A 26,162-nucleotide genomic window follows, 5' to 3' on the forward strand; every position below is an offset into this window, starting at 1 on the left:
GGGAAAATACACACACTTACATCAAGCACCAGAAATCCTACATGCTGCTTCAACTGGATCATTGAAGGAATGGAGACATATTCAAAATAGTCATTTAATTTCTAATTATTTACCAAGAACATTGAGATGCATTGTGACTTGTAGAGAATGTTGAATAAATATGAGTCTTTTCTTACATACTGTTGAAAAGTTAACTGGTGTAACCATGCAATGGAGGCAAGAAATGCCATTACATGAACATTGCATTATCATCAGAGGCACTAGATAAAAGCAGCGTTTATCCGGATTGAACATTCATTCCAGGAGAAGCAGCCATGGTGAAGGGTCCAACCTTGCTTCAAAGGTTGGTCTGAAGGATGAAAAGAGCACACTGAAAACACCACAGGGGAATAATCATCTTTATTATAATGAACAGGAAATATCTGAACTATTATTTTATAAATGTTTGATGGCAGCTAACCTTTATTACACTCAAATGCTTTGTTTAAAAGAAACAAGCAATATGTACAAAATCAATCTTTGCTACAACTTTCTTCAGTGCAAAAAAGATCCTTCTTTAATTCATGGGACGTGGGTGCCGCTGGCAAGGCTAGCACTTGCCGTCCATCCCTAATTGCTCCTGAACTGAATGGTTTGCTAGGCCATTTTGGACGGTAATTAAGAGTCAACCACATTACTGTGGGACTGGGAGTCACATGTAAGCCAGATCAGATAAGGATGGCAGATTTCCTTTCCTAAAGATCATTCGTGAACTCAATGGGTTTTTATGACAATAGACCATAGTTTCTTGTTATCATTAGACTTTTAATTCCAGATTTTGATTAAATTTGTATTCCACCATCTGTTATGGTGGGATTCGAACCTGGGTTCCCAGAGCATTAACCTGGGTGGCCAGTTTACTAGTCCTGTGATAATACCATTATGTCATTGCTTCCCTCCAGGAAGTATTTATACAATTAAACATCAATTCAGTTCTGGTTTCTCCAGTTATTTTTCAGATATAAGGAAAACTGTGTGCTTGGCTTTTTGATGGATTCATCAGTCTAATGATGCACCATAAAAGACCAGGTAAGGGGACGCAGTCAACCACAAGTGAAGGGGATATTGATCCCAAATAATCACCAAGAAAGTCTTAGATGACACAGTGGAGAAGAGCTGTATTCTGGAACAGCACAATGAAAGCTTTCTGACTTTGCACTGGAGTTGTAAGTAAGCAGATTGATTAGAAGCGAGCATTCCCTCAATTGTTTCTTTCAGCATGCTTCATGAGTGAAGCACATAGATATGCATGTGATCTTCCCAGATCACATATTGGTATTGCCTAGTTCATGTTCCTTCAGGTTGAGGAGTAGGGTATCAAAAGCAAACAGCTGCCTCTTGTGGCTGACACCCTGCAAGTTCAGAATCTCTCCTGTGTTTGTGATAATTCTAGGTAAATCTTTTGGAAGAATCAGCCAAACTAGATCAAGCCCTTCTGCCACTTAGTCGTAGACTATAGGTTCTGCTTTACATGAGAATGTTGTGCAATGACCACAGCAGCGACTCCTCCTCACTATTAGTCGTCTTGCACTCAGTGATCGTCCTTTGAAGCATTATACTTTTTCGAATGGAATGCAATGAACCTGATAAATCATCTGCAAGTATGAAAAGAGACAACATGTAAGCAATATTACTTAAAAATATACACTGAGCAAGAGAAAGTCAATTAAACAGAATTTTGGGGGCGGCTTGATGAGGTGCAACTGTAAACTACTGGACAAATGATTTTTTTATCTGTACAGTAAAAATCAAATTATTTTTATGGACATGCTGTACTTAATTATGCACAGCTTTTTTTTTCCCACTACTTACAATGCTGAGATGTTCTACAAAAGCAAAAACAGCAATGCAAACTTACCAGAAATTAGGGATTCCAGCCAAACACTCCTGGAATGGCTTTGTCGAACTTGATTTTAGCCATTTGTGTCGTACCCCAATCACGGTCGTTCAATCTCCAGAACTGAAATACAATCTGTTTGTGCAAGTCTTCCAGACTTTTGTTGGCACTCCTTTAGTGGTTTGCTGTAGTTTAGCCATTACTTCAGGGACGCAGATGTTGCAAAAATAACACTAATGTTTGCAAGATTGCTCAACAAGAATAAATAATTTTGGCAGGCTGAGGTATAGTCTTTACAGCCTCTTCTTGGACTCCAGTTTGCTCAGTTACTGTGAGTCACATATGAGGACATATTGACTTGTGTTGATCAAAATATATTTTCATGCACATTTATGCTTGACAATCGGATAATGGAAAATGACCTCTGGTCATAAATTATGACTTAACAATTATAGCAAATAAACATGCTGATTAGTAAGAATGCCAACCCTCACATATAACCAGGTAAAGGAGTTCATTAATGGTGTCATTCAAGTATTTAAATTAACACAATAATACCAAGTTGGGTCATTATTAGTTTGGTCTTTTTAAAAAAAATTAACTTCATGCATCCCCAGTTTTGGAAAGTGATCTCAGTTTGTTCAATATTTAACACAAAACAGATCATAGAGGTACAAAGACTGCAGATGCGCTCATTCCAAATTCGTTATATTCTCCACTTTAAATGATCTTATTCATTACGCGTGCATTCAAGGATGAAACAACAACCCAAAAGTACATTAAAACCCTTGCAATGTGCATAGATTGGTCCTGAAAGATCTACTCAAGGTTTGTATAAGAGCACTGTCTAGATAATACAGTGAATGATTTGAAAATCCCAAACGAATGGGCTTCAATTTATGAGAACTCTATTCAGAGGCTGACAGTGACCATAATGACAGTATTCATCTTTTCTGGCAGTTTTTTTAAAACACTAAGTTTAATGGTTTGAACTAAAATCCTTCTGTTTCAGAAAACTGAACAAAGAAGAATTAATATTCAGCTTAGTCTTTAATGTTACAACTTCACAGATTTTTCTTGGATGATTACAACCAGAATTAGTTGAAAGTTTGTTTGAATGCTTCAAGCTGGAGAAGACTGCCTTTGAACTGAGGTGCTGATTTCTGCTGTACTCTGTAGCCTGAGGATTGATGATTGCAAATGAGATATAGGTAATGACAATGAAGCTAAAGGTTCAACTGCCTCTACTTTTGATTGCTCACCATCAGTCATTTCACCTTCCTCTTCAGCCACTCCGCCTTCCTCTATCTCTTCTTCCTCTCCCTCTTCCTCCTCTTCTCCCTGGCATTCTGTACAAGAAAAGTAAAGGAAACTCATTAGGAACCTCTGACCTGATACATCCCAATCCTCAACATTAGCCTTCCTAATCAGTTTTGGGGAATTATTAGTTCATTTGAATCACAAGCTTGCCAAGGCCATCACGTCTGGTCCCCATTGAGTCAGTCCCTTGCTCAAGTGCCTAATTTGTAATGTGTTTCCAGCAGAAACCAAATGAATCGGCCAGAAAATTAGGAAATGCTATTATAACCCTCTGGAATTTTTCATTCAAATGTATACCTGCTTGAAATGTTTCCTGCACTAATCCAAGCCCATGCTATAGCCACAGAAAATTTGGCAGATGTCTTTAAACTTGAGAACATTGATGAACTTTAAAGTTATATTAGTAGTGTATATAATGGGATTCAATCACACACACCTTGTACGTACATCTACAAAAGCCTTGTGCACAGCAACAATGGTGGAGAGCAAGCTACTGAAATCCCACCAAAATACAGTGCAACAACCTCTTGGGTTGGGGCTGCAGTGAGAGTTTAGCAGTGATCAAGAGTGTTTAAACATTTGCCAGTCAACGTTCTATTAATGTGAACTTCGGAGGAGAATTCCTGCGCTGACACCCAGCCCCTTCTCAACACTGACTCCACATACAACTGGTATACATTGTATATAATTAAACGCCCTTGTTGGTTCCAGACTGGACTGCTACACGTAGGCCTGGCTATCCTGAGCAAATCTGATGCAGACCTAGGTGTAGCTGCCCGGTCTCAAGCAAACAGGAGGCCCTTTATTTTCATACTCAGAGGATGCAGTCGAGATTTCAGACAATGATACTGCCACCAATTTCTTGGTATTATGTAGCAGATGGTGCACATGCAATGCCTGCCCACCACATTGGAATCTTAGGAGACCATTTAACAGTTGAAATAGCAGTACTATGTGGAAAGATTTTCAGCCAAAGTTAGGTTAGTCGATGTTGCTCTGATTGGAGAAGTATTGAAAGGGGTGCAGCCCAGGAGTCAGTACTGGGACCACTTTTGATCTCAGATATTGAACCTCGGAAGAGAAAAGAAAAGACTAAAATTTATGTAGCACCTTTCACAACTTCATTCCCATTCAAAATGTTTTACAACCAATGGGAACCTGATCTCAAAATTTACTGATGACAAAATAGGAGGTTTGGCAAACCTGCAGAGGACTTGGAGAGAGTTCAGAGAAGAAAAACAGGCCATCAAATGGAATATAAAGTACATAAGTGTGAGAGAACATGTTTATTAGGAAAGTAAGATGGTTAGGAAGACAGTTGAACAAAATTGTGGGAGATCTAGTGGTGTAGGGGTAATGACCCGACTTCTGAACTAGAAGCTCCAGGTTTATGTCCTACTCCAGGAATTGGTGACCAAGGGCGATGTATTTTAACATTGAGGATTAACCTGCAAATCCTTCCTACATACACTATTGGTAGGCAGTACGAGCAGGAGGATTCCTGGTCAGCTTGACCATCCATGGATGGATATTGGATTTTCACACATCTATTGGAGTCTCTGCCATCACTATCCATAGCTCCAAGTTGCAACAAGCATGTAGAAGCATCCACAGCAATATCAACTGATGGTCTTCAACCTTTATAATTTTGCAAAAATTAACATCAGAGATAGTATTACCAAGAATCTGCTGCAGGAGACTGCAATAAATAGCTTTCTGTAGAGGGTGCATTAACACTTGGCAGACTGCTTACAGTTTCATCAAGTGTCACATCATTTAGTATCTACTTTTTGTTTCTGTAGTTATTTGTGATCATACTATTTAGCTTGTATGTAGTAATGGTGATCCCCTGGCTTCTGAGATGACAGGAGAATGGTATAAGCATCCCCATATTTTCCAGTAAGAAAGTTACTTTCACAGATCTGAAATTCTCTCCCCAGAAAAGTTACTGAAACTGAAATGATCAGAACTCGCAAGATTGAGATCGATAGATTTTTGTTAAGGTCAGGATATCAAGGGATATAGATCACAGTTAGGTAAATGAAATTGAGATAAAGAATGGCAGAAAAGACTCAAGTCAAAATGACCTAAGCCTGTCCCAATATTCTGTAGCTTTGCATTTAGATCAGGCTGCACTTTCCTTAACCCAGTAAAAAGTCTGACAACACCAGGTTTTAGTCCAACCGATTTATATAAATAAATTGGTTGGACTAAAACCTGGTGTTGTCAGACTTTTTACTGTGTTTACCCCAGTCCAACGCCAGCATATCCACATCTTTCCTTAACCCACAGAGAAGGCATGTCATCTGATCTCCCCATATGGAGCAAAAAAGATGTGTTCAATAATGTGTCCTATTAGATTGTTTTTATTCTTTGACTGAAAATGGTCCTAAAGAATTACACTAAATAGCCTCCTATATCTGATACCTAATATCTAATGGATATCTGACAACACAGCAACTAAGTGATGCAGATAGGAACAAACAACAAAATCTATGAAGTGTTTGAATGGAAAATGCACAGAAAAGCTCCATCCAGTAAAGGATTAGACTGAATATCTGGTGCGTGTATCCCTGCTAACACACAGCAGACATTCATTTGGAAAAAATAACTATCTCTTTATTTGACAACAATGAGCCTTCTCCCCATCTACAACTTTACATCCATATTTGCACATATATCCAGAAAACATAGATATCCAGTGCCCGCTTTAACACTGGAAAATCAGTTCAAGTAGTGCAGTTCTGATGTATGTTGGGGTTCCCAAAGTCTACCTATTTATATTGCAGGACAAATTGCAGAACACAAATGAAAATGAAGGATCAAGAGCACGTGTGGTTGAGCTGGCAAGCAAGATTTCTTGCTTCTGCTCCACTGTACTGAATCTAAATAAAAGGACACTACAACTGTATGAGGCATGGGTTGGCTATGATGGATTGGGGAATGTTATTTAAAGGAATGATGGTGGATAGGCAATGACAAACTTTCAAAAGGGGCATGGGTGAACTGCAACAGTTAGTTTATGTCACAGGTAGATAGATTTCTGATAGATAAGGGAGTTAAGGGTTATGGGGAGAGGGCGGAAAAGTGGAACTGACCCACTTCAGGTTAGCCATGATCTTATTGAATGGCGGGGCATGCACGAAGGGCTAGATGGCCTACTCCTGCACCTATTATGTTCTAATTGTTCATTCCTGTCTGGAGCGAAAAAAAACAGGAAAGGTGGCCAAACCACCTTTCAAGGGAAAATAGAGATAATAAAAGATCCAGAAAGAGGCATGTAAATTGGCCTGAAAAAATAACAGACATGGAGATTGGGAGCAGTTTAAAGTTCAACAAAGGACCACAAAGGGATTGATAAAGAAGAGTAAAATAGCATATGAGAATAAGCTTGTGGGGAACATAAAAAACTGACTGTAAAAGTTCCTATTAGTATGTGAAGAGAAAAAGATTGGCAAAGACAAATATATGTCTCTTACAGTCAGAAGCAGGGTAATTTATAATGGGAAACAAAGAAATGACTGACCAACTATTAACCTACTTTGTTTCTGTCTTCACAAAGGAGGACACAAACAATGTACCAGTTGGGGAACAAAGGGTTTCATGAGAGGGAGGAACTGAAGGAAATCAGTATTAGTAGGGAAATTGTGTTGGGGAAATTTATGGACGAAGGTGATAAATTCCTGGGGCCTGATAATCTACATCCCAGAATATTTAAGGAAGTGGCCCTAGTAAAAGAATTCATGGTCATCTTTCAAGATTCTATAGACTCTGAAACAGTTCTTAAGGATTGGAATATAGCTAATGTAACCCCACTATTTAAAAAGGGAGGTAGTGAGAGAAAACAGAAAATATAGACTAATCAGCTTGATATCAGTAATGGGGAAATGCTAGAGTTCATTATAATATTTAATATATAATAATATATAATATTTAATAGCCCAGCACTTGGAAAAAAGTGGTCAGAGTCAGCGTGGATTTATGAAAAGGAAATCATACTTGACAAATCTACACAAAGTTATTGAGGATGTAACGATTAGAGATGATAAGGGGGAGCCAGTGGTTTATTTGGATGGCCAGAAAGTTTTCTGCAAATTTCAACGTAAGAGATTAGCATGTAAAATTAAAGCACATGGGATTCAGGGTAGTGTACCGAGATTGATAGAAAACTGGTTGGCAGACAAGAAACAGTCATTTTCCAAATGGCAGGCAGTGACTCATGAGGTACTGCAGAGATCAGTGCTGAGAACCCAGTTATTCACAATGTATATTAATGATTTAGATGAGTGATTAAATGTACTATCTCCATATTTGCAGATCACACTAAGCTGGATGGGAGGGTGAGCTGAGAGGAGAATGCAGAGCTGCTTCAGAGAGAAAAAAAAAGCTGGAAATTCTCAGCAAGTCTGACACTATCTGTGGAGAGAGAATAGAGCCAATGATGCTTCAGCTTGGTTTGGACTGGTTGAGTGAGTGGGCAAATGCAGAATAATGTGAATGTGAGGATTTCCACTTTGGTAGCAAAAAAAGGAAGACAGACTATCTAAATGGCTATAGATTGAGGGGTGGGGGGGAATGTGTAATGAGAATTGGATGTTCTTGTACAGTAAGCAGACAGGTGCAGCACGTAGTAAAAAAGGCAAATGGTATGATGATCTTCATAGCAAGAGGATTTGGGTACAAGAGCAGGGATGGAATTTTATGGCCAACTTGCTGTGGAGACAGGGACGGAGATGGAAAATGTGGCGAGCCATTCAAAATTCCATTGACTTTGGATGCCCTGGAAGGTTCTGCAACAGGAGGGACTGTAAAATTCCACCCTCTACGTTTTCAATAAAGTTAATGGTTCCTAACCATTCTAATAAACAAAAGAATACGGCACTAAATACCTGACTGGAAATTTATCCTTTGTAGCACCTGTTCGGCTCTTCCAAGATTGACCACAAAATGATCCATGTTTTCATATCCAGGCTCTGTTCTCTCCAACTGGGCCGCCTTTGAAGTGTCAATAACTCTGAGAAAGTCATGCAATGAAATATAATTACAGACAAGTTGTCATGCATACTGAAATTTAAGAATCAATTGGAACAGTAATCAAAGTATTTCTGTGATTTAAGTGGAGCTGAAGTACATTTCCTCATTTTGTTTAATGCAATTTCTATCCCGAGATATCACGAATGCATTGAATTTAAAATGATAGCTGCGAATAATATACTACAGACATAACGGCGCATATCTCAGTTATATTGTGGTTTTCATTTACCTGCTTCCATTTGCAGATAATATTAATTTGATATTGATGTGGTTGGTGTTAGGAAAAGTAAGGAAACCCAATTTAAACTGATTTTTAAACATATAAATTTTTATTCCTTATCTTCTCAACACAGAGCCACATTGACAGTAATTGTGCAGATTTTCAGCAAGGAAATTTCCACAGCCAAATGGGAAACTGATTTGAATTTAGTACCATTGGACAACTTGATGGAGCCTCTTTTTTGAGGTACGACAGTCCCCTGGGCTAAAGGTCTGAGAAGGTACCTTCCAATCAGATAACTTGAGATTGGGCATGGAGCCCTGGACAAGCAGATGAATCTCAAGCTTTGAACACCCCTTTATAATTATGAACCGGTGTCTTTGTGAAATATATAACCAGTTATATTCAGCACTGATCTGGGATGGACAGAGAGCTAATTCAAGCTTCAGTGTTTATGTACGTTAATCTCAATTTTTGTGTTAATACTTTCATGCAGTTTCAGACTGGAAAATGCTGGTTATATCTACATGGTGATTGTTGCTTAAAACTAGTACATTAATTAACTTATTTATTTATAAATGAAGTTTTTCAGGGGATTTCCAAATCCTTGTGGTGTAACTTCTCTGAATGACTTAATTTATAATTAACTAAATTATGAGATGCATCACAGTTTTATTAAAGGGTCAATCACCAGTGTCTGTATTTTCTCAGTATTTATTGCAGTACTTTAGATGAGGGATACATTGTTTTTCCCAACAATGCAGAAGGAAGCCATTCGGCCCATTAAGTCTACACTGACTGTCTGACTGAGCATCTTACTTAGGCCCTCCCCTGCCCTATCCCCATAACTCCACACACTCACCATGATTAATCAATCTAACCTACACATCTTTGGACTGTGGAAGGAAACTGGAGCACCCGAAGGCAGCCCAAGCAGAATGTGCAAACTCCGCACAGTGACCCAAGATCAGAAGTGAACCTGGGTGCCTGACACAGTGAGACAGCAGTGTGCCGCCCATATCAATATGCATTTTGCCGGTACTACACTTCTCTTTTAACATTATTCAAATAAATTTGTTTCCATCTGAAAATGTGTTAGCGTGGAGAAATTTTGTTTGAAATTCTAATTTGGGTTTTTTTTAAGAATATCCTGAGAAGGATATTTTACAATTCCAGTCAGTATAAGTTGGTTCTTCCATCTCCAGGAGCAATTGGTTGCAGCATTGAAAACTTTCAGATACGTATTTCAATATGATTATACTGATATACTCCAAGTCACAGAATCACCGTAGCTATAGATTCCCATGGATAAATATAAAGATAGTTGTTGCTATTTGAAGAAAGAACAGCTGCTTCATATTTACATGGATCCGCTCATGCTTATTGTCTGAGAGACATTACTTTCATCTATGAGAGACTATGCGCATGTTTCCTACCAGAGGCAAAATTCCTACTGTTGTTAGCATTGCAGTGAGACTGCAGCTCAATCATTCACACGCCACTGAAAGAGAAGTTATTGAAGCCAGAACATATGAGATTGTGAGTGAGAGACAGAGGAGCATTGTGCAAGAGACAGAGAGGGACATTATGTGAGAGTGAGTAAATGTGTTGGAGGAAGAGGAGGAGAGGTTTTGTGAAAGATAGCACAAGATAGAGGTTTGGAAGGTAATTAAGAAATTGAAGGGCCTGTAAGGTACTTCATTAGTGAAAATCAGAGTTTTTACTCAAATAATTCTTGTTGGACCACAATTACTATAGAAACAAAGATGTGTTTTTAATTCCATACCTTTTGAAATTGACTTACTTTGAAATCAGTTGCTTTGTACTCTGAAATGAGAAATACAGAAAATGACCTGGATTGTAAATAAAACTAGAAAAATCCATCCGAATGCAATTTTTTTTTAGAAATACAGGAACTAAACGAAACACAAACCTGCAGGAATACTGCCATCTGAGGTTCTTCAGTAAACTGCAGAGCTGTTTCTACCAGCTTGCTTGCCCCCTCCAGATGATCTCCATGCTGCCTCATCAGAGATCGTACATATTGCACTTTCTCCTCCTGCTCACGAGTAATACATTGAAGCATTTCTTTTTTCCTCTCTTCTAGAATAGTATATAGGGTGTCAAACTTTTCACAAAGGAGTTGCTTTTGTCTTCTGCTGTTGTCCTGCAAACATATGAAAGTCAGTTAATAGTATAGAAGGAGCAGAAAGGTGAGACCAAAGTATTGCAGTAGACAAAACTGGCTTTTAAAAGAAAGCCACAAAAGTTCCACTGCATTTTCTGGTTTTAGGAAATGTTCCCTCCCAGTGTTCAACCCCTGCTGCTCCACAAATGATACTATGTAAAAGACATCTGCAAGAAACTCTTCTTCCTCTCCTGATGCGAGTTGTCATAGCTAGAAAGCCATGTCTTACATTACCTTGCAGAGAACACACCACACACATAGAGCGCGCACACACACACATAGAGAACACAACACAACATACTTATGGCACAGAATACATTATACATATAGCACAGAATACAATAAATTTATGGCACAAATTCTGAAAGTTACAAGTATATTTCCCATTGCACTTCAATGTAATTACTTGTTTTTACAAGTCATAGGCCTGAATTTTCAGGATGGAGAGGGAACACATTCCTGACTCCAGCAGGCCCAATGCCATTTCACAATCTAAGGAGCATTGATTGGCAGAAAGCTGGGCTTCTGCCTCGCACCTGGAGGAAGTCATGTTTTGGAAAGCTGCTGCCAATCAGATGGCTAATACCTTTCCACTCACTCCAGAACAGCGTAATAGTGGCTAGAAGAGGCACTGCAGCTGCTTATCTGAAAGTGTGCCAGGAACCACAAGAAAGGTAAGTGGTGCGGTCAGGTGGAGGTGGGTAGGAAAAGCCTTGGGGATCAAAAGGGGGTGATGGGAGTCTCAAGAGATAGGTTGGGAATAGGGGGAAAGAGTGGTTCAAAGGTTACCAGGTACTAAGGTGAAAGTGCCTAGTCAAAAGTGGGCTTTTTATGGACGTGCCCAAACCCAGCCCCTTCCCACCTGGTATTGAACTTTGCTCAATTTCAGACTTTTCCTCGATCTACCATCTATGCCCCAACCTAAAAATTGAGGCTGGATAGGAAAAGGGTCCTTAAATAATCATTTTGTGACTACTTGAGACTTAATTGGAGCAAGGGTGGGCTTCCTGTCCAAAACACTGCCCGCCCTGGTGTAAAGTTAAGTCCAGGGAGGGCAGGATCCTGCAGGGTATCTTGGTTGTGCAATTTCATAGTCTCCCCGCCGCCTCACCCCATAAATAACTTCAGAACCCATCATGGGATGTCGATGATGATTAAATTCTGGCCATTGGTTTATATTAGTTACTCAACCATAAAAGTGTTAGAACCAAAGTCACCCACTGATCATTAGACATCCACACACATGAAATTGTTGATAATTCCACTACCTTTACCCCCCCCAACACAAACCCAGCAACCCTCCCTCCCTTCCCTCTAGCAGGGTTAATCTATTCCATTGAATTTAATACCAGCTTAGAATCTCAATTGTAATACATTTCCGAACATTAAAGGAACATAATTGTTGAGTAACTCAGGGCTGAGCCCTCAAATAAAAGGTCCTCTCCCCCAGGGGTCTTTAACCTAACAAAATTATCTTAGGGTAGAACATACATTGAAGTATATCTTAGCAGAATTAATTATTGTGGAATTTTCCAACATCATAAGAACATAAGAAATAGGAGCAGGAGTAGGCCATCTAGCCCTTCGAGCCTGCCCCGCCATTCAATAAGATCATGGCTGATCTGTCGTGGCTCAGTTCCACTTTCCCGCCCTCTCCCCATAACCCTTAATCCCCTCTCTTATCAAAAACCCATCAACCCGCATCTTAAAAATATTTAGCGAGGCAGCCTCCACCACTTCAACGGGCAGAGAATTCCAGAGATTCACCATCCTTTGAGTGAAGAAGTTCCTCCTCAACTCCATTCTAAACCGCCCCCCTTTATCTTGAGGCTGTGCCCCCTAGTCCTACTGTCTTTTTTGAACGCGAAGAGTCTCTCCACCTCCATCCTATCCATCCCATTCATCATCTTATACGTCTCAATGAGATCTCCCCTCATTCTTCTAAACTCTAACGAGTACAAGCCTAGTTTATTCAGCCTCTCCTCATAGCTCAACCCCCTCAACTCCGGTATCAGCCTAGTAAACCTCCTCTGCACTCCCTCCAAGGCCAAAATATCTTTGCACAGGTGCGGCGCCCAAAACGGCACACAGTACTCCAGCTGCGGCCTCACCAGTGCCCTATACAGCTGCAGCAAGACCTCCCTACTTTTATATTCAATCCCCCTCGCTATGAAGGCCAGCATTCCATTCGCCTTCCTGACCAGTTCTTAGGATCCGAACTTTAAATCTTAGAATATCATTCTCAAGAGAATATAGATTTGAGACTACAACTTGTGTATACTTCTTTAATACATGCTTATTATTCAAACCAATCACAACTTATGAGGGCTATGTCTCTGGTAACTAAAGCTAATCACTGTATGTCAACAAACTTTTAAAGTACTTGCAACTTTTAAATGCACCATAATCAACAGTCTTGCTGTATAGCAAACACATATTGATTAAAATAATTGTACCCACAATCTCATATGATTACTTAAGATTTTGACGGCACCCTTGTTGCAATTATAGGGAACTCAATCATAAGCTGGCTCAACCTATGGCTTTAAAGATAGCTGACAAATGGTTGAATAAGTGTCTGAACTAAAAGACACTAATTTGAAGAATATTCAACTGGGACTGAAAACGATTTTCTTTCTTTCCCAAAGAACAAGTTCCTTTTCAAAAATGAAAATGTCCTCAGACCACAAGTGTCTGGAAATGAAGGTGGCTAGCTGACTACTTCCCAACTCACAGACTCAAAGTTGTCTTGTTACACTTGGCAGCCTGGCAACAATCCAAATACAGCAACCATATTTCTAACCTTTTATGTCAAGCTGTATGTTTCTAACTTTTTATTTGATAATGCTAATTAACCTTCTGAATTTGCCATTAATTGCATTAGGTGTTTCATAACATTACCAGCAGGATCCACTAAGCAGTAATCAGAAGTGGGAATTGGGCAGCTATTTGTTCTGCCTGATCCAATGCACCGAGTCCAAATGTAGCACCTCGACAACCATCCAGCTGAGATCAGTCAAGTCAGCACATCAAACCTCAGGACCTCTGGTCCGCATTATCTATCCAATAAGCCTTTAACAATTGAAGTATCAAGGAAGTTCGTGCAAATTTACACAGAGGAGGAAGAGCAGTGAACTGCATAGACTCCAGCCAAAGTTACACATAATACAATATTTCACACAGTTTTGACCAATGTTGCTACACTCCTACTAATGGTGTTTATTATGCAACATTGTAAAGAACCAGATGTGCACAGAATCACCACAAAGTATCTTGAATGTTGATCTGTCTAGATCTTCCAGTAAATAAATGGGAGCTTTTTATGTATCCCAGTTTACTCACAAAATTGAAGGCACAAGAAATGAAATGGCAAGTGCAGAGGCAATGCTCAGTTTAACAGGCTCATAAACCCAACAGTGTATATTTTGGGAGATTTTTATTACATTGCATTGAAATAAAAGATGACACCCATTTGACTTTTGCAAAAATTCAATTATTTTTCTCTCCAATACATATTTTGGATTTATTGGAGCAGTCAATTTGCTAATAACGCCTTCACAAGTACAATAATGGTTATTGGATTTTGAATTCTATGACCTTGATCAAAAACTGTTGTGGAAAGAAAATATTTGAAATGCAACACTTTTGCAGCTGCTATCCAGTGACTCAAGTTGAAAGTTCATGTATAGACAACATGGGAGGTCAACATTTGCCCACTTTTGATCCTCCATTCTCCCTAATTACTAAATGCACTCACTATCTAATGCTAGACATCGAAATTGAATAAGGAGCTTGATGGCTAACTTTAAATCGCACCCTTGTAAGATGTAATCAGTCCCACTAGTGGAAAGTAATTTAGAATTCTCCTTTGTTCAAGCTGATCTTTGATCATAGGTGAGGCTGAAAACTCACCATCAGGTTCTGAGCACAAGACAGTCATGTTACTCGAGGTTTGGAGCCAACATGCTTAATATCAGGCAGATTATATTGGCTATACACATTGGACATTCTGGGTTTATCTGGAACACAATTCAAGCTTGATCATTCATTTTGTGTATATACATTGGTGCAGCGATGCTCAGAAGCAGCTTTAGAGTCCAGAATGTGTATTACCTGACTCTCAGATATTGTATGTACTCAGCATATCATCCATCAAACTGAGCAATCAGTTTTGTGCTCACTGGCAAGTTTGATAATGGAATGTATCACAACTCACAATGCAATCTCTCTCCATTACAGCAGTGACTGCAAATTTAAAAATACTCAATTGCTTTCAAAATGTTTTAGGGAATCCCAAGATCATAAAATACACTTTATTAAAATAAATAACTTGCTTTTAGAATGGAGTACAATAGATTCTCAAATGTTGCGCTGGACATTATAAAACACAAATTCAACATCATGCAACAACACTGAGTTACAATGACCAGTAGCATGTCAGGAGTTCTACACTTAGAGATTCATCCAATTCATATTTCCAAACAAAATTACTTAAAATTGCACAGTTGGAAATGTATTGCAGACACGTTAGTCAGTGCTTCACATTACCAATTAAACGCTAGTGAATATAAAAATAAAATAAATCAAGATGACTGAACAGTCTAAGGTACGCATTCCAGTCAGTCTTACTTGGTGGTGTGGGTTTCAGTTTCACATAACTCAGAATTGTTATGGAAAAGAAGGAAACCAGTTGGCCCATCATATTTGTACCAGCTTTCTGAACGAGCAACTCACTTATTGCTAACCCCCTCACTTTCTCCCCACAATCTTGCACATTCTTCCTCATCAGATAGCAGTCTAATCGCTTTCTGAATGCTTCAATTGCAGCTGCTTCCACCACACTTGCAGGCAGTGCATGTCAAACCATAACTACACTGTTGTTTAAATCACTTCTGATTGATAGAAGTAACATGGAACAAAAGAGACAGTGGTAGCATGGATACGATGCTGGCTGGGTGACAGAAAACAAGGTAGTGGTGAATGGTTTCTTTTTACCAGATGTAAGTGTACAGTGGGGCTCTCCAGGAGCTTAAAGGAGGACCACTGCTTTTTATGATACATGAAAGATCTAGACTTGGGTACACAAAATTTCAAAATTTTCAGATAACTCAAGTATAATGACTGTGAGAAGGATAGTGATAGTTCTCAAAGGACATAGAAAGCTGGTGGAATCAGCAGATACATAGCAGATGAAATTTAATGTAAAAAAGTGTGAAGTAATGCATCTCGGTAGAATGAATGACGATAGGCATTATAAAATAAAGGTTTCCATTGCGAAGGGAATGCGGGAACAGAGAAACTGGGAACATATATGCACAAACTATTTAAGGTAGCAGAAAGGGTTAAGAAATTGGTTAAAAAATTGGTTAAAAAGCATATAGAATTGTGGGCTGTATTAAGCAGATACAGAGTACAAAGCAAGGAGTTAGACCATAGACCATAAGACATAGGAGCAGAATTAGGCCACTCGGCCCATTGTGTCTGCCCAGCATTCAGTCATGGCTTTTTTTTCCCTATTCTCCTAACTTTTCCCTATAACTCCTGATCCTCTTATTAATTAAAAATATATCTATCTCTGTCTTAAAGATACTCAATGACCTGGCCTCCACAGCCTTCTGCAGCAAAGAGTTCCACAGATTCACCACACTCTGGCTGAAGAAATTCCTCCTCATCTCTGTTTTAAAGGATCTTCCATTTAGCCTGAAGTTGTGCCCTCTTGTTCTATGATGAACTGTTATAAAACATTGACTTGACTGGAGTATTGTGTACAATTCTGGACACCACATTTGAGGAAGATGGTGAAAGTATTAGAGAGGGTGCAGATAAGAATGGTTCCAGTGATGAGGGGCTTCAATTACTTGGAAATTAAGAATGGTCTAAGAGAAAGTTGAGGAGAGATTTTATGGAGATGTTCAAAATCATGGCAGGACTAGTCAGGACAGATAGCGAGATAAAGAAGCAGACTGTGTCCAAATGCAAAAAGACCCAATCAATATCCAGACTTGGTCTAACAAGTGGCACCTAACATCCACACCACTTAAATTCTGGATAATGACCAGCTTCAACAAGAGAGAATCTAACCACCAACCCTTGAAATTCAATGGCATTAGCATCATGGAATCCCCCACAGTCAACATCCTGGTGATTACCATTGACCAGAAACTTAAATGGACTTGTCACATAAATATTATGGTTACAAGAGTAGGTCAGATGTTAGGAGTCCTGTGGCAAGTAACCTACCTTCTGATTCCCCAAAACCTGTCCAATATCTACAAGGTACAAGTCAGGAGTGTGATGGAACACCCTACACTTGCGTGGATGAATGCAGCTCCAACACCACCAAGAAGATTGACATCATCCAGGACAAGGCAGCCTGCTTGGTTGGCAACCCACCCACAAATATCCACTCTCTCCACTGACGGACTGTGGCAGCATTTTGATGTGTACCATCTACAAGCTCCAGGGACCTGGGTTCAATTCCAGGCTCAGGTCACTCTCAGCATGGATGCACAGTCTCCCCATGTCTGAGTGGGTTTCCTTCAGGCCCTCAGGTTTCCTCCCGCACTTCAAAAATGTACAGGTTAGGTTGATTGGACATGTTAAATTGCCCAGTGTCCTAGGATGTATAAGATTGACTGATTAGCCGGGTAAATATGTGGGATTGTGGGGATAGGGCCTGAGGTGGGATTGCTGTCACTGTCAATGGGCTAGATGGCCTCATTTTGCACTGTAGGGATTCTATATACTGCAGGAACTCATCAAGGCTCCTTTGACAGCACATTTTAAACCCACAATCACTGCCTTCTAGAGGGACAAGGGCAGCAGATGGATGAGAACACCACCACCTGAAAGTTCTCCTTCAAACCATTCACCATCCTGACTTGGAAATATATATTGGTGATATATGCCTCTCTAACAGCACTCTACGTGTATGTACACCACACGGATTGCAGTAGTTGAAGAAGGCAGCTCACCGTCACCATCTTTTCAAGGGCAATTAGGGATGGGCAATAAATGCTGGCCTAGCCAGCGGTGTCCACATTCCACAAATGAATCTTTTAAAAATCTGCTTCCCTTGGTGTAAGGGTTGAAAACCAGAGGACAGCAACAGAAATGAATGGTGAAAGAACCAACAGTGCCATGACAAAAAACCATTTTATGCAGAAGTGGTTAAGGTCCCAGAATGCACTGAGTGAAAAGGTGATGGAGGTAGAATCAATAACAGCTTTAAAAAGGGAATTCAGTAGATACCTGAAGATGAAGCATCTGCGGGGCTATGGAGGAAAGATGGGAGGTTGGACTAGCCGAGTTGCTCTTTAGAGATCTAGCACAGACATGGTGGGCCAAACGGCCTCTTTTCATGTTGTTGCCGTTTTATGATTCTATTCAGTTAGTAAATATTCCACTAAATTTCAGACAGAACCATAGAATTCCTACAGTGCAGAAGGAAACCATTTGGCTCATCAATTCTGCATTAACTCTCTAAAAGAGAACCCTTCCCAATCCCACTCATATGTTTTGCAACCCCAGCAAGGGGGAGGAGGCAGCTGGAAGTTTATGTTTTAGAAGCCTGGGGAAGAGGCCTGGGGAAGAACAGGAGGTCCCCCCAAGGGAGTCAGGCCATCCTCTTGCCTACTTTAGCCCATGCAGTGAAACATACTGGGCTACTCAGCTTTCCCGAACTTTACCCGCCACATATATTATTGCCCACTTAAGGGCCTCGACAGGCTTGAGGGCAGACTGACTGCTTACACTTTATCTGTAATATTGGGGGCAGAGGGGAGGAGGGTGTCTGGGGTGGGCATGAAGGCAGTGGGCCGGTCACTATTCTATTTTTTCTTGCCTTCCCGCCTTCAGATATGGAGCTGAGGATGTGTAAAATTCACCACGAAGCATCTCAAACAATTCATATGGAAAATCAAATGAAGATCAAAAATAGCAAAAAAATTGAAATTTGCATGCCAAAATTTACAATTACAATTAGAAAAGTAATTTTACAATCATATGCTAAATTTTGGAAGTTAGACTACAACTGCAGAACAAGGGAATTAAACGGTTAGAATTAGAGCAGGAAGGAGGAGATAAACTGGAAATTTAATTCATTGTCCTCACAGAAACAGATCTTGTTGCTTTCTTAATTTCCAAATTTGGTGAGCAGTAATTTTTCCTTTATTCAAATGATAGAATTAACTTTTTTCTACCCCTTGGTGACACGGAACAGGCCCCAGCAAAGAATCAGTGCTGTACTGATTTACAGACCAGATTTCAGCACAAATGCAGTGACTGACAAGCTTCCTTTAAATTAGAAATGCCCACATTCATTAACGTTATGGACAACTTAACTGCAAATAACAGAGACTTACAGGCTATGTATAACACTAAATCATTTCCCCCATTAATCTGAAAATATTTCATTCTACAGATACTAATGGACCTTGATGTTTAGATTTAGGATTTATCCAATGAAGCAACCAAAGAACAGTATCTTTCAAACATCCAAACTTGCAAAATTCCAGAATGACCAAGTAGGAATGATGAACGAAAGTAATACTGAAAAGTGAGTTGCCTTGACATTGTAACCTGGAGGTTTGATATTCCCATTTTAGGGAAGTTAACCTGCAAAACAGTTTCCATTTCAAATATTAATATTTGGTGCACCTCTTCTTCAGCTTATTTTCAGGAATTGAGGACTGTTAGAACGCCATTGGTTTATCAGCAGACTTGAACCTCAAGTAATGTCTATTATTCCTTGTTGCTGGGTCAAAGTCCTGGATCTTTCACCCTAACAACACTATGGGTTTACCTTCATCATGTGGACTGCAGTGGTTCAAGAAGGCAACGCATCATCATCTTCTCGAGGCCAATTATAGGTTGTCAATCACATTGGTCAAGCTAATAATGTCTACACCCACAAAGTAATATAGAGAGTACGGTTGACTTTGTTGCAAAACCATAATATTTCTGTACTCAGCTTATCAGCAAACAAGATAAGACCCATTTATATCCCTCTGTAACAATGCAATACTGTTGGCTTCTTGATAGCATCATGACAGCTGGCAATACTTCACTTAGGAGTACATGTACTGCTTAGAGTTAATTCAGCTAATTTACCAGGGAAGATATGACAATTTAATAGGCCATTTTACAACATCGGCTGCTCATTTTCTACTCAGGAATGATGTGCAAGTTAGCCAGCTGATTTCACAGGCTTATTATTGGAAGCAGAATACTCCTGCATGTGTTCTTTTATGATTTCTTTGAATTCCATGGCCTAATTTTTGGCATGATGGAGAGCAAAGTCCTACCCCTGAAACTTGCATCTACCATTTCTGCGGGGCTGGGAACAAGCACAGATCCTGATTTGCACATGTGCATTCTGGAGAGGCAGCTGTCCATAGAAATCAGCAGCTGCTTCCTCTCATGTGTGATCTTGATGTGAAATGTATCTGAAACCCAGCAAGTGCAGCTTTAACCTCTTTTGGAGAGAAAAGGTACCACTTTGAATATGGTGCCAGGATAGCTTTGGGGGATGTAAGCTACCTTTTGGGAGAGGTAAAGTACCCTTTGGAAGTACTAAAATTAGGCATGAAAGTGTGTAAAAAGTGCATAAATCCATTGGAATGATCAGAAACAACTGTCGAAAGCATCAGGATAAATTGTCAGAGCGAGGGTCAAGCTGTTATGGCTTTAAAAGCCCCTGCCTTTTAACTCTGGAAAAAGAACTATTGGGACTGCTTAAAAAATGATTGCTTGCTCTTTCACTCTATTGACATAAGCCTTAGGGCTATCATTACAGGATTAGTGCTGTATGATTGATTTTACAAAGGTTTGTTAATATAGTAAGGTAACTACCATTTCAGTTTTAGTGACACCTCAAAGTGTACCCTTTAAAATGGGACTTTTAATTCCAATGCTCCTTTTTAATGTGGATTATGCAATTGAATTTTTTTTGTCATAAGGGATGTAGATGAAGGAATTTGAATGTAATAAAAGTGTCATCATCAATGACAGTGTCTTTTTAAATAAATTATCAGCAGACACTTGGAACTTTATTTTGTTTAATCTCAGCATGAGTCCTGAGGTCAGTCTGTGGTGGCTATTGGTGAGTTGGAAAGGTAGGTGCAAGTGCTAAGGGTGGTTGTTGGGGGACACTGGTTGCCATGCGTTGACACTAAGCTGGCATGGGGCTATAAAACACTATGGGTGATGAGTGGAGTTATAACTTGGCATGGAGGTTATGAGGACATGGGTGGGTAAAGGGCATGCAGTGGCATGGGGAGCATGTTGGGTGAGTGCTGGAGACCCGTTTAATATATTTTTATAAATGACTTTGATACAGTGCCAGTGGACAGTGGCAGGCCATTCACCCAGCGTGCCTCTGCAGCAGGCATCCTCTGAACTCATTCCAGATTGCCAACCCTAAACCCTAAAAAAGCCCCCCTACCCCAAAACGAAAATCTGACAGTCAGACATTTTTATAAGTCAGACTTGCGTAGGCTGGAATTCTCTAAACTCTGCACACCTGATGCATGGACAATAAGCCTAGGTCCATGGGTCCTCTAGATAGGCTGGAGGGGGAGAGAGGCAGCAGATGACATCAAGATTGGTGGCATAGTGGATAGTGAAGAAAGTTGTCTCCAATTGCAATGGGATCTTGATCAATTGGGCTAGTGAGCTGACGAATGGCAGATGGAGTTTAATTTAGAGAAATGCAAGGTGATGCATTTTGGTAGATTGAACCAGAGCAGGACTTACTCAGTTAATGGTTGGTCACTGGGGAGAGTTACAGAACAAAGATCTAGGGGTTCATGTTCATAGCTCCTTGAAAATGGGGTCATAGGTGGACAGAGTAGTGAAGAAGTCATTCAGCATACTTGGTTTCATTGGTCAGAACATTGAATACAGGAGTTGGGACATCTTGTTGAAATTGTACAAGACATTGGTAAGGCCACACTTGGAATACTATGTGCAATTCTGGTCACCCTGTTTTAGGAAGGATATGATTAAACTAGAAAGAGTGCAGAAAAGATTTACCAGGACTTGATTGTTTGAGTTAAGGAGAGGCTGGATAGACTGGACTTTTTTCTCTGGAGCGTAGAACGCTGAGGGATGATCTTACAGAGGTCTATAAGATAATGAGAGGCACAGATCAGCTGGATAGTCAATATCTTTTCCCAAAGATAGGGGTGTCTAAAACTAGAGGGCATAGGTTTAAGATACTGAAGTGTCCAGAGAGGCAATTTTTCACAGAAATTGGTGAGAGTGTCTGGGACAAGCTGCCAGAGGTAGTAGTAGAGATGGGTACAATTTTGTCCTTTAAAAAGCATTTAGACATTTGCATGGGTAAGATGGGTATAGAGGGATATGGGCTAAATGCGGGCAACTGGGGTTACCTTAAGGGTTTACAAAAAAAGAGCAGCATGGACAAGTTGGGCTGAATGGCCTGTTCTTATGCTGTTAACCCTATGACTCTGTTATACTTTCTAGTATTCCTCTAAATTTGTAGTTCTGCAATATCCAAAGTTTCACCTTACCACGGAAACAGCTCTCCCAGGATCTAATTTTACTTCTGAACTCGGCACCTGCTAGAAGTTTGATGAGATTTTACCCAGGACAAGATCGCCCTCTATTGGCATATTGGTAAAAGACATTTTACTTGCCTGCACAGAAGGGAAACGTCCTCATGTAGAGGCTGTAGCACTAGAACAGAGCAATACAGTATAGGCCATCTGACCAATAATGTTGTGTCAAACATGATGCTAAATTAAACTAATCCCTTTTGCCTGCCCTTGGTCCATATCCCTCTATTTCTTGCATATTTAAGTGCTTATCTAAAAGCCCCTTAAATACCCTTATTGTATCTACCTACACTGCCACACCTGGACACTGCATTCCAGACACCTACCACACTCTCTGTAAAAAAAAAGCTTGCTCCTCATCACCTTTGAAGCTTTCCCTCTCTCACCTTAAGTGCATACCCCTAATATTAGACATTCCAACTCTGAGAAAAAGATTCTGATTGTCAACCCTATCTACACTTCTCAATTTTAAAGACTCAGGTCTCCCCTCAGTCCCGGTTGCACCAGAGAAAACAACCCTAGTTTGTCCAGCCTCTCATTTTAGCTCACACTCTCTAATCCGGGCAACATCTTTGGGTAAACTCTTCTGCACCCAAAGGCTCCAATTCCCCAATTTTCATTAACCCTAAAACAGGTCTCAGGTGCATTTCTATAATACATATTACTGTATATGTTGGGGAGGTCAGTTAGCTGGAGGGCTGGTTTGTGATGCAGAGTGACGCCAACAATATAGGGACTCAATTCCCAGACCAACTGGCTATCCGTGAAGGCACTGCTTTCTCAACCTTGGCCCTTACCTGAGGTGTGGTGACCCTCAGGTTAAATCAGCACCAATCAACTCTCTCTCAAAGGGGGAGGGCAGCCCTTGGGCCTCTGGGACCTTGTCAGCTTACATTGCTCTGCATTGCAGTGAGGCAGTGACTAATGCATTTTGATTTAGTGGTGTAAATGTTGGCAATTTTAATGACACTTCATTTACAGTCAGAAGGTATCCAGGAAAGTCAGTCCAGGATGGGTAAAAATTATGGATCGCTTCAATTACTGATTCAAATAGATATCCATTGTATCATCTTCGAGTTCAGTGAGATGGATACCACCGAAATCAAATGTTCTGTATTTCTTTCAGTTTTTCTCAATAATGTCATTCAATCACTGATTGTAAGTGACTACAGATACAATACAAAATATGCCATTAAGTATACTAAACAGACAGGTAATCTATTTTGTATTAAAATATGCATGGAAATAGAGAAGCAGCAGGAGGCCACTTGGCCCCTTGAGCCTGCTCCACCATTCAACTAGATGAAGGCTGATGATCTACCTCAATGCCATTTTCCTCCACTATCCTCATATCCCTCACTGCAGTTTTCAAAGCTTTAGTTGCAGAATAAGGTCCTCTCAGAATATTGTTATCTCTCCACGTTCAGTGAGTACTTTCAACTTGGCATTCAACGATTCTGACTTTATAATGAAAAATCAGTTCTCGGAATGGAAGAATTTTCTGAAAAGTTGTATTTTCCATAACTTTGTCGACACAAACCAAAATGTTAAAATTAAATTTGCTGAGAATCTGTTTAAAATACCATACGCCATTGGTCTGCTGTGGTAACAGCTCAGTGTGTAGGGTCCACAAAAGGAAATATGCAATTGGATTTATAATAATTATCACTGTCCCTCTCTAATATAGCACTCATCTAATTGCTTATTCCTGACATCCAAATGAACATTCTCTGGCTAATGCCAGATGCTTGCCAGATTAACCCTAAAGTTATCATTGAAATCTCAGCAGCTGCAACAAAAGTTGACCCATTGTCCCCTCAAACTGACACCAAAGCATTCGGAAAGATTTGTCTTTGCCGAAATTCCAATTTCTTCTCCAATTGCCTGATCATTAATCCACTGAATTCCACTGTAGCACAAGCTGCCTCTGTTCGTCTTGACCTCTTTGTGGCATTCCCAGATGTTCCTCAATCCTACATCGAAAATTTATACCCTCCAGTTGCATTAAAGTAACTTCATTTACTAATTGAAATGGTATAAACAGCAACAAGTAGAAGCAATAACATCTTAGGTAAAATTTTACCTTTTAAGTAAACAAATGGTAGCAGCACAAACTTGCTTAATAGCATCGAACTTGCAGCACATTGGGCCACCTGCAGCGGTCTCAGGTAAAACAGGTATATCAGGCTGGGAAAAATGAAACTTTGGCAAAAAATAACTTTTTATCTTCTCAATATATATTAATGAAAAAAGTTCTGGATACATCTAAAAGTTGGTGCAGCTGATGGACTGGGGGAAATGCAAAGAAACACCATCAAGTGCGGGAGGACTAAAAGCCAAGCATCTTTTGCAGCCATTACAACATCTTCCAATAATAGTAATATAAGGTCACATTGCAAATGGTGTGACTGCATTGCAAAACAATTACAATTATACAGTTCCAATAACTATGTCACCTTTTAGACTTTGAATTGATCAGCATGTGAGGTGTATCCACATATTAGCAAACTTGGCAGATGCATCAATTTGCATAATGGCCTTGTGTCAAAATCCTCAACACTTTCCAGAAGCTTTGAGATCCTCTGCTTTGTTTCTTTAAAAGTTGTAGCGTCCTACTGATACTATCAACCTTACAGCAAATTCAACAAATCTATAATCTTCAAGTACTTTTTTCGTCTTTGGGACTTCATATTTTGAATTTCATAGTTTAAGGCCACTAATACGTCCAAAATAGAACTACAGTTCTATTTTGATTTGCCTCAATAGAACTACAGTTCTATTTTTAGAACTTCAATTGATGTCCTTATTGAATGTTAAATTCTTAGCTGCATAAATTTCGCATCTCTTCTAATACCACTATATTGTTGACTGTCATCAATTCTTTGCCAAATGTTCCAAATGGTATATATGTAAAATACAAAAAGCAGCTCATGTTTATATAATGCCTTGGATGTAGAAGAATGTTTTTTTGACAATGGTGTAAGTAAGCAATTTGAATGCTGGACAGGATGTGTGATTTGAAGCTCTGCTTTGGGTGGAACATCATGCATGACTTCATACAGTGTGGCTCTGCCTGAATAAACTCCCAGATTGGGACAGCTCTCAGGTATAATGGAGCTGACCTTTGGTTTTCTCAATGTGCAGTCAAAGGAAGTAGTAGCGTTCCCCCCCCTCACCCCTGCCAATTAAAAGCAGGAAGTACGAAGCAGTTCTTGTGCACCTAGTTAGACCTCTTAACCAATCACCAGCCCTTTCAGGTATGGAATGTTATGTGACCGGGACATGAAACAAAGAACAAAACAGGAAGCAAGTTGGTGCACCTCTGATTCACCCACACCCCATCTGTGACATTGGAATTCAGAATATAGGCCCAAGTCCCAGATTCCTGATCCTAGTTGCAATGTTTGGGAAGCCACCAAACACAAGCCAAATACTTTCCCATAGGAAAATAGCAAAAAAAAGACCATGCTACCACCCCTTGGGATCAGTTACATAATGCATAATATATAATTAGTGGCAGCTTGCAGAGAAGAGAAATTTCAAATATATTTTGTGCTTCAGTATCTTTTTTTGGTTATGATTAATCTGCTGCATTAAATATCTAGCAATGATTTGATTTATTATTGTCACATGTATTAGTATACAGTGAAAAGTACTGTTTCCTGCGCACTATATAGATAAAGCATACCATTCATAGAGAAGAAAACGGGACAGTGCAGAATGTAGTGTTACAATCATAGTTTGGGTGTAGAAAGAGATCAATTTAATGCAAGGTAGGTCCATTCAAAAGTCTGACAGCAGCAGGGATGAAGCTGTTGATACGTGACCTCAGGCTTGTGTATCTTTTTCCCGACAGAACAAGGTGGAAGAGAGAATGTCTGGGGTGCATGGGGTCCTTAATTATCCTGGCTGCTTTGCCAAGGCAGTGGGAAGTGTAGACAGAGT

The 26,162-nt window shown here is 39.8% G+C and overlaps 1 protein-coding gene across 1 annotated transcript in view; it reads right to left on the reverse strand.

The window, feature by feature from the left end:
• trim54 (tripartite motif containing 54) overlaps positions 1-26,162 on the reverse strand; it is a 60,234-nt gene that overhangs the window by 13,572 nt on the left and 20,500 nt on the right. The window contains exons 5-8 of the mRNA XM_080193276.1: positions 10,384-10,617; positions 10,255-10,277; positions 8,086-8,210; positions 3,139-3,225 (exon numbers count right to left, since the gene is read on the reverse strand). Of these exons, the coding sequence (XP_080049402.1) occupies positions 3,139-3,225; positions 8,086-8,210; positions 10,255-10,277; positions 10,384-10,617 (469 nt within the window). The remainder of the gene's footprint in view (positions 1-3,138; positions 3,226-8,085; positions 8,211-10,254; positions 10,278-10,383; positions 10,618-26,162) is intronic.

The sequence above is a fragment of the Carcharhinus amblyrhynchos genome, chromosome 7 (genome assembly GCF_965287045.1).
Source record: "Carcharhinus amblyrhynchos chromosome 7, sCarAmb.v2.hapA, whole genome shotgun sequence".
In the NCBI taxonomy this organism is placed as follows: domain Eukaryota; kingdom Metazoa; phylum Chordata; class Chondrichthyes; order Carcharhiniformes; family Carcharhinidae; genus Carcharhinus; species Carcharhinus amblyrhynchos.